Here is a 9,723-nt window from a genome sequence, read left to right on the forward strand (position 1 = left end):
GAGATTTAGCCTGGCTCTTTCTTGGAAGTACAGTTAAGTGGATGACTTCTGAAGAAAGATTACTGTGTGAAGTGAAGCTTGTGGCTAAATTAGTGAACACAATGAAGAGAAGGAAGCTGGGATGATCCAACATTGTTTTATTGACTTATAAAGTAGTCTAGCCTTTTGTTCCTCTGTTTTAGGCTGCACGTTAACCATGTCTTTTAATGATTTCTCAAGGCAATAGTTATCTCCTATAATGTGTTATAGCATTACATTATTTTTTTAAAAGAGTGTCTTCTAGACCATCATCTTAGTATCAAGTCATCGTTTTTTGAATCTTGGACTATTCTTGACTTAGTTGAACTTTCTTTGAAATCATGGAAACCTGCTTCATCTCTCTCTGTTTCTGTTGTCTTTGGTAGATACCCGTCCAGGAGAGATTTAGAGCAGATGCCTGAGGTCAAGTCCAAAAGGCCTCTAGAGACATTTATAAACCTATAATAGGAAAAAAATGATTTTGTGGTACAGAGTAGAATTGATATTATATGGAATTCATAATCGATGTAGGTGTGTAAGATGTTCTTTTTACATTGAAAAAGCACAATATTTTGTTTTCTACTGTATATGTCTCCTGGAATTTTTATGATTTGCATTAGTTACAGAGGTTGCAGTGGATAAGATGCTGAAAATTTTTAAGCACAATATCAACATGGACTTAGTTAGCCTTCATCTAGTTTGGCATCAATTTCAAACAGAAAATTTGCAAAACCATTTTCCTGGAGCTTTCCTGTAACAAGGGTCTCAAATTTATCCAAATTGATAATTTTCTTGTTTGTCTGTAAGTTTCTGTGTTATGAATATGAAAGAAGTATCAGAATTGTAGATGAGTATTTTGCAGTGCTTTTGAAGCGTTTTTGCAGAAAGAAGGCAACCCTTATAAAAGTATTTCCCATCTTTGTTTTCCATGCACTTTTCTTATGGAGAAGTTTTCAGTAGCTCATAAATTTGCTATGAAAGAAAAACACACTATTAATGCAGTGGTGAATTTGTTTCATTTTCTGTGAATATCAGATTAGAAGGTACTGAATGAGTTCACGACTTGAAACAGTGGCTTGTAAGTTAACATTACATTGCCTATCTTTTATTGTCAAGCTATCAAAGAGAAACTAACAGTAATTTTCAATTGTTCTGACTGTATATGCTTTGTATAGGGCCTTGTATAGAGAAGCCACCTGTATAAAACATTGAGAGGAACATCTGTTTGTGCTTTAATGATTGATCAAAGGCCTGAGGTTTTATGCTCAGCTCTGCTGATAGTTTGATTTTTGTACTTTCTGAATGAAATCCTTGCACCATTGAAATCAAAGGAAATCTTAAGAACTTATTGATAGAAAGCAAGAATTTGACTTATGACCTCTACCTTAGTTTCTGCATTCATAAATTCAACTATTTATTCTCAACTATCACTCCAGTGGGCTGTAAAGTTTGATAAACTGCTTGAAAATTTTGTGATGATACAAGATGGCTAAATAAACCATCGACCTCTTCAAAATTTAATTTTAGGCCTTTTTTTTTAGGGTTTCTGTTCTCCGCGCTTATGCAGGTGACTTTAAAATGCAAATTAAAGCAACTCAAGATACATTTACTGCAAAATTGTCTGAATTTTCTGTTAAAGCGTTGCATGGGTTAGTGACAGCAGAATCTGCAGGATTCACCTTCTACTGTTTTTCTGGAGTGCTGCTGGGTGATGAAATGTTGTTTTCCAGGGACAGCTTCTAAAACCTTCTGCAGGTAGTTATCAGGCCTGCCTGATGCCTTTCCTAATAAAGAAATAAATAGACTTAATTCCTGGTGCTGAACTCAGTATCATAAGAATGTGTACTAACTGCAACACGTCAGCCTCACAGTTCTCCAGAACTGCACCGAAACACAGTGTGATTTTTTTGCAATGTCAGAAAGCCCTGCAAACACAACACAGCCGTAGACCGGCTTCACGGCCATTTCACACCTGAACGTGCTTTTCAGGAGCAGTTCATCAGTGGAGGCAAAGGCTAGTCCAGCAGGATTTTAAAAAAAAAAATCTATTTTTTCTGTTTGTTTGGGTTTTTTTTTTTTTTGTCATAACGCTTACACTGGGGAAATAGTTAGCAACGGGTGGGTGCCAGAAGAATCTGTAGCTATTTCAAAGCTGATATCCTTTGAGTTAAGATTTATTTGCTGGCAAAATTTGGGACGAGCATATAAAACATGTAAGTTTCTTAAAAACTGACTCAGGTATTGTGTCTGTTGTGCATTTGTCCCTGCCTTGAGCTCCATGCATTTCAGCACGCTCGAGTTTGTTGGCTGCTCCTAGCTGTGCGTGGTCGGATTTTACAACACTACCTGTTACAGCTTTCATATTCATGACCTGTGTTTTAAAGAACACTTAGGCTTGAGTGGTTGAGTTTTCAAAAGGAAAACTACCGGAATATTTAATTAATTGCCTACTTATGAATTATAATTGAGTCAGTTAAATCCCTTATGTTTCAGTATGAAGGTTCCAAAGATGAAATGAATCCATTTATGAAACAGAGTAGAACTGTATGGATTGAATTCAAAATTTATTTTTGATTTGTTTTCATAATAATTTTTATAATAATTTTAACCACATAAAATTCTCTCTCTTTTTTATTTCTTTTTCCAGAATCGAATGGAGGAAAGCAAAGCACTCTTTAGGACAATTATCACATATCCATGGTTCCAGAACTCTTCAGTCATTCTGTTCTTAAATAAAAAAGATCTCTTAGAAGAGAAAATTATGTACTCCCATCTAGTTGATTATTTCCCAGAGTATGATGGTGAGTATATTGCCAACAGAGCTTTTAATAATTCAAGTTTTTGAAATGTGATGGAAGTCTTGTGGGATTTTTTAGATTACTGGAGTTTTGTTTTATACCTCTCTTAATTGTGAATGGAATGACAGTAACTTTCACATAAAATTGGTGATTCTAGATATAAATATTATCATACTAGCAGGGGATCATGTTTTATCTGTGTAAGTTGGACTTGATGAAGTGATTAGAACCAGGAGTGAGATTCTGAAATGGAATATCAAAGCTAAAAAATCATTTCTTATTTTTACATATTGTCTTACCTATTATTTTTTAGGTTGTGTTTTGTGGCTGGATAGCTGAAGAGAAGTATACTAAGTTCTCTGTAGCATGCAGAGAAACCAGTATCACTTCTCCTGCCCTTTCATTAAACTTATTTTATTTATTTTTTGTTTTTCCTTCATTTTAATTTCATCATTTATGTGAAGTGTTGTGCTTGTCTCAGGAAACACTGTGTGGATCAAATAGCCATTTCTAAGGAAGCTAACTTTCAGAAAGTCTCCTGAGGTGAAATGTTAAGTATTTTAAGGTATCCAAGTGGAGGTTTTGGTAGCAAAAAGAGAAAAATCTTATGTTCAAATAATATGAGGGCTGAATAATTAAATATTCTTAAATTAAAAAAATAAAAAATAAAAAAACAATTGTCCCACCAGGAAGTGAACAAGTGACCTGAAAGGTGTAGAAAGATTAATTTTCTGATTTTCAAAATGTGTAGTAATGATAGAAAAAGTTACAGCTTTTTTTCGTGTTTGAGAAGGCATCTGTTCAGTGAGCAGCCTACAAGATCGGACCATACTTACTTACCTGTCAGTGTGAGTTTAGTTTGACAGTGCCATTCTGAAGACAACTGGCAGGCAAATAGGAAATATTCTTGCCCTTCCAAGCTTATTTCACGTGACAAGCGTCCTACATGGCATCCCGAGGGTGGGAAGCCGTTACAGGCGCTTCCCTCCCCTCCTCCCTCCAGCGGGGACACAGCTGTGTGAAATGCTGTCGGCAGGACGCAGACCGAGCCCAGGCAGCGAGCCGGAGGGCTCCTCACGTGCTGTGTGGCGAAGGCCCCGCGTGGGCCTGCGCAGCCTCCAGCTGGGCACGGGCCTGGCGATCGGGATCGGGTACTTGTCAGCCGCATCGCTTCTCTCTTGCCATTTCTTCATGCGAACACCAAATGGGACTTGAATGAAGAACTGGGGGAGGAAGAGAGGTGAAGACAAAGTGGGTCACCCTTGGGTGAACAACAAGAGCCATCCACTGCAGCGCGCTCCTCTCCAGAGTGCCCCGTGAAGATGAACACACTCACCAAACCATCCCAGCCAAGCTGTAGCACTTTCCGCGTTGAACTTCACAGTATCTTGTAGATGGTCCCTTTGAAGACTGCTAAATAGCCAGCAAAGGACATCAGACTTACAGGTCACCATATTAGGCTGTAAAACTTTGCATTGTAAATCTTTTTTTTTTTTTTTTTTTTTTTAATTCCTGAGGATGGCAAACTGCCTTTTTAACTTTATTTTCGCATACTTCAGCTCCAGTCAAACAAAAGTTTGGGATACAGGCAGTAGTGCAGTAAATTTTGAGAGACAGTGAGCCTACCTAAGTCCAGGCTATAAAACGTTTAACAAAATTCTAGGAAGTTGATTTAAACAGTAAAGGACTTATTTTGAAGAAATGGTTGCTGGTCTTTGAAAGTCATAGAATCACAGAATGCTTAAGGTTGGAAGGGACCTCTAGAGATCATCTAGTCCAGCCCCCCTGCACACGCAGGGTCACCCAGAGCACGTGGCACAGGACTGTGTCCAAGTGGGTTTGGAAGATCTCCAGAGAAGGAGACTCCACAACCTCTCTGGGCAGCCTGTTCCAGTGCTCTGTCACCCTCACTGTTAAGAAATTTTTCCTTAAGTTCCTGTGGAACTTTCGATGCTTTGGTTTCTGGCTATTACCTCTAGTTCTGTCGGTGGCCACCAGTGAAAAGAGACCAGCACCATCCTCCTCACTGCCTCCCTTGAGGTACTTACAGACACTGATCAGGTCCCCTCTCAGCCTTCTCTTCTTCAGGCTGAACAGGCCCAGCTCTCTCAATCTCTCCTCATAGGGCAGATGCTCCAGCACTGTCCTGTGTCAATATTGCAAATTTATTGAAAGTAGGAAGAAAAAACACTAGTAAAATTTAGTGTTTCTGTTGTTTGTATAGAACCTGGTGACCAGGCCAAAAGGGAGAACCTATGTAAACATAGGAGAATCTGTGTTTAGAATATGTAAAAATTGTGAGCAATAGGTACTCAGAGGCACTATGATCTGTCTCCATGCTCTTTTCTATTTCTCAGCAGACACAGTCTGCATGTATGTGTATTTGCTTTTATGTTCATATATAGAAGTATTTCAGCATGCACACACCGCTGTACTGCAGAATCGTCTTTCCCTTCACAGACATTTGCAACAGCTGGATGCCAGAAAGCAAGTCATTTCTCTTTTGTGCCTCCTCTGCTAGCTAGTTTTTGCAGCCTTAGGGAGAATGTTTACAACTGTAAGCTTTAAGCATTAAAAATGCGTTTTACTATGCACTTGCTGCAAGATCAGGGGTCAAGCACTGGCATCCGTATTGCTGTGTAACAAGATGTGGACCAATGAGGAGGCAGGAATGGGAAGAGGCACAGCAAATAAGCTCTACATATGTGTTGTATAGAAACTTGTGATCCAGAAATGGGAGAGCAGAGGGATAACAGCCTGTGAAAACTGCTCTCGATTAGTGGTGCAGAATTGCAGCGTAAGAAAACGATGGCTTGTGGCCAGTGTTCATGCTACCTCACTCCTCTTTCAGCTGTGAGCATGAAAGAATCCTTACTCTGCCAGATCAGAAGTTGCCATTTTACCAGCTGCCTCATGTAGAGTGGTTTTGTTACATGGGCTCTGAAAATAACATCCTTAATTTAGATCCAACACAATCGTTGTCATATGTAATTTAGATAGGAATGGATTTGTTAGAACATTAACTTTAGCATTTGAATAGGCTCAACTAGCGAGCCTGTGTTATCATTAAGGTAAATTAAGTTCTACTGATGACATGCCAGACAAGTTTAGAATGTACTTCATTATGCTACCTATCAAAATCCTCATAAAACTTGTAAATGTTGTAGTGTGAAAAGGATTATGTTCTTGGTGTAGACTGAAAGTTGGTCAGTCATCAAAATTAAAAAGATATATTGATACAATAAATGATATTATTTTAATAGTTCCTATTGTGAGTAGAATAGTGAATGGCAGTGTATATTATTAAAGAAAAAAAAAGATTTTACTTTTCTTCTCTTGGCTGAGGATAGTAGCGTAAACCTACCTTATGTTTTCTGCTCAAAATTTTTCCCTGTTGAAGAAGCTCAAGTATTGAATCGACATGAAAGCAAACTGACTTTCTCTTCCTCATTAACAGGACCACAAAGAGATGCACAAGCGGCACGAGAGTTCATCTTGAAGATGTTTGTAGACCTGAATCCAGACAGTGACAAAATTATCTACTCCCACTTCACATGCGCTACAGACACAGAGAATATCCGCTTCGTCTTCGCTGCTGTCAAGGACACGATCCTACAGTTAAACCTGAAGGAGTACAACCTGGTCTAGCCGTGCCCAGGAGGCCCTCCGAGACCGCCTCCGCGGGACTGAGGATAGACCTGAGGGACTGTATTATCTGTGAAAACAATTTGCATAATACTAATTTATTGCCGGCCTGGACTCTGTGAATGTCCACAGAGTTTGTAGTTAATATTATGATTTTATTTAAACTATATGGAGGAAAAACAAAAGATGCTGAAGTACATTCACAGCACATTTCCTCATTTTTTAGGCAAAACCTTGTGACTCAATGTGTTTTAAATTCTCAGTTGTACACTCACAAAGGATAGCAGTTTTTTGCTACTGAAGCAAAATCAAGCTGGTTTTCTCTTTCCCTGACCCTTTCTCTCTCTATCCCTCCTTCCCTTTCCCTCCCCTCTTGTCTTTTTAAAGGTACAATGGCCTTTTTGTTCCCTGTTGCATTCCTTGGTAAAATATTTTCTGTTGAGTGATTTGGTCAGGAAAATACTATCATTAGATTTTAAGACATCAGACATTCTAATTTTACAGTGTGTGCTTTCTCTGAAGGATCAAAAGTATTGATACTGTGATTTTTTTAAATTCTTGACATAGGTGTTTTCATTCTGTCTTCAATTTTGGGTTAGAATATTTGCAATTGCAAAGTAGAATTACAGTTGTGTATGGACTTTAAGTTAAACCATACCCTTACAGCATGGAAGGATGCACAGAAGACAGTAATGAAATACTAAGACACAAACCTAGGGATGTATGTGGAATGTGATAAAATCTCTTTTCAATTGCCATGTGCCATTTTTTTTCTCTTTTCTTTTACTCACTAATGCCAAACAGAAACGCCATAGACACTACATTTTTTCCCAGTGGTTACAGCCTGAAACAGTGTTTTTTTTTCCTCAGTTGTGTAGGTTTTACCTTAGGTTAGAGCTTTTCTAAGTCTTTTTTTTTTTCCACAGTAGAAAAAATGTTTTTATTGTATAGAACTAATGTTGCCAAATCTGGCTTTTATAAAACCAATACTCTTGAAATATAAGATACTGATTAAAATGCCAAATTGATAGATTGGGAACTGACCTGATTGAATCAACTGCCAAATGACAAACAAACACAGTTTCAGCTCATATGTTCCCTTTTTTTAGAAAGCGTTCCATTTTCTAATGCCAAAAACAATAGTGTAAGTGAATATGTGACTAGGTGCACCATGCACATGCATATGGTCTTCTAATTTAAAGACAGTTTAAGTCTCTCCTTATGTCAGAGATGGCATGAGATTGCATAGAGTGTTTTGTGTAATAATAGCCAGGCACCCTTAGTTGCACAAGGTGAAATTATTGATAAATGACCACATTCAGGAACCTTTCCCAATAAGGTTGCGTGTTAACTGATTCATAGACATTTGTGCAAATCAGCCTCTCTCAGTGTTCTTTAGAAAAAAATATATTAATGTAAGTGAAACAGTGAGAAAAAATCACTTTAAATGTGCAATTTTTTAACAACAAAAACACAGCACAGATTGATGAGCCTTTATTCTGCAGCTTAGGTTGAAAGAAGGTGTTTTTTGACCAGATACATGACTGCTAGCAAGCTACAAGAGAACTTAGAGGTCAGACATTTAATTGGATTGGTTATCTGCAATGCCAAGTAGCACCAGAGTGCACTTAACACTCTAGGGATTGCTGTTCCACAGCAGTGGAAGGGAGGTGGAAAAAAAATAGTGGTTTACAAGCGGATTACCAAAGTTACCAGTAAATACTAATGAGGCGTTTTCCATCCTTGGCCCTCCCAGCTCCAAAACAACAGTAACAAGAACAGTTGCTATTTTTTGCTCCCTTATAAAACACCTTGTAATTTAAAACTGGTTGTAGGTATAGTGCAATTATGAATGCTATAATCATTGTACATACATCTATATATATATATATGGCAGCATCCATATTGGCTTTGTAATCATTAATTTTTGGCAAATTGAATGTGCTGTATTGATATGTATCTATGTAATTGTATTGTATGTCTTATAGCTAATTCACATTTTAAATAATGTTATTTTATTTACTTTTTTAAGAGAGAAGAATGTAAATTTTGTCAGTTTATTTCTGACTAGGGATTTGTTGTTGTTTTTTATTTACAAAACAAAAAAACTTACTATAGTACAGAGCGGTACTAGCAGCGTGCTCTATAAAATCATTTGCACATTCCTGAGTAGAAGTAAATTTGAGACACCCAGAGGACCTTCACATTTGAAACTGCTTAAATCTTATCAGGGCTTTACACAGACTTAGAAACCGGTTTTGTTAGAACTTATGCCATTATATCTCCGACTGGAACATGAGCTCTTAAATATAAACTTAATTTGTATTTGGCAGATTCACATAAGTTAATTTTACCTTTCTAGTAGCCTTTTTTAGAAGAGCAGAGACATTTCAAACCATTGTGCATAAGTACTAATGGGTATGTTTTCCTAAAAACAATATGAAGAAATACAGAATGTCAGATAAATGAAACAGTACTTCAGAAAACCCAGATCTAACAAAAACAACATAAAAAGTCACTAGCATTAACAGTTTGAAGGAGTCGGAGCGTTGTATTTAATAAAGCTAAAGCAAGTGGATGTAGGATAAGAAGTGGTGCTGATATCTAAGTAGATGATCAGAGCAGTTAGTCTTGTTACAAACAGCATTATAAAATTGGTCCCAATCTTACAACAGAGCTTGTGTTTCCGCTGTTGACTCTGGGGTGCTTGACAATATCCCTTCTTTTAACCCAGGAATAGATCTGCCACCTTGGATTTAGTGGTATAAATAGAACTGTACAAAAAGAAAGAAAAGGTGTCAGTGGTATCTAACAGTGGTTTGTTGGTTGCTTTTTTATTCTTTATTTTGTTTTGTTATGGGATATTGGGGAGTGGGGGGAGGGGGTGGAAATGTGGTTTTAAGTTTTGTATAAAAACAAAACAAAAGTTTACTCATGCTTTATAGTTATATTGTGATTGCAAAAGTTTTCAAGAGTGTGTGCCACTGGGCTACTTCTGGTATATTTTAGGTAAGTTGAACCTGTGGCAATGTTTAGTTCATTTGAGCATGTTCTGAAAAAGAAATATTCAGCATGCCAAGGCAAGCTTTACATGAATCACCTAACACAGCATTGCAGTGTGACAGTTCACAAAAACATTTCCTTTTTAAATGACACAGCTGTTCCCACTTGCAATATATTCCTTTATTGTTGTTGTTGTCGTTGTCGTCGTTGTTTTAATTGGTGGTTTCTACTATGCCTTATTGTGCTTGAGTCCAGAAAT

The 9,723-nt window shown here is 37.5% G+C and overlaps 1 protein-coding gene across 1 annotated transcript in view; it reads left to right on the forward strand.

Annotated features, from left to right (window-relative positions):
- The window catches only part of LOC104579190 (guanine nucleotide-binding protein G(q) subunit alpha), a 119,919-nt gene extending 111,267 nt beyond the window's left edge, over nucleotides 1-8,652 (forward strand). Inside the window, exons 6-7 of the mRNA XM_088522074.1 lie at nucleotides 2,666-2,819; nucleotides 6,274-8,652. Coding sequence (XP_088378200.1) covers nucleotides 2,666-2,819; nucleotides 6,274-6,464 — 345 coding nt within the window. The 3' untranslated portion in view covers nucleotides 6,465-8,652. The remainder of the gene's footprint in view (nucleotides 1-2,665; nucleotides 2,820-6,273) is intronic.
- The last annotated feature ends 1,071 nt before the right edge of the window (nucleotides 8,653-9,723 follow it).

This window comes from Tinamus guttatus, unplaced genomic scaffold (genome assembly GCF_059628265.1).
Source record: "Tinamus guttatus ecotype Peru unplaced genomic scaffold, ASM5962826v1 Tinamus_guttatus_pri_ptg000146l, whole genome shotgun sequence".
Lineage (NCBI taxonomy): Eukaryota > Metazoa > Chordata > Aves > Tinamiformes > Tinamidae > Tinamus > Tinamus guttatus.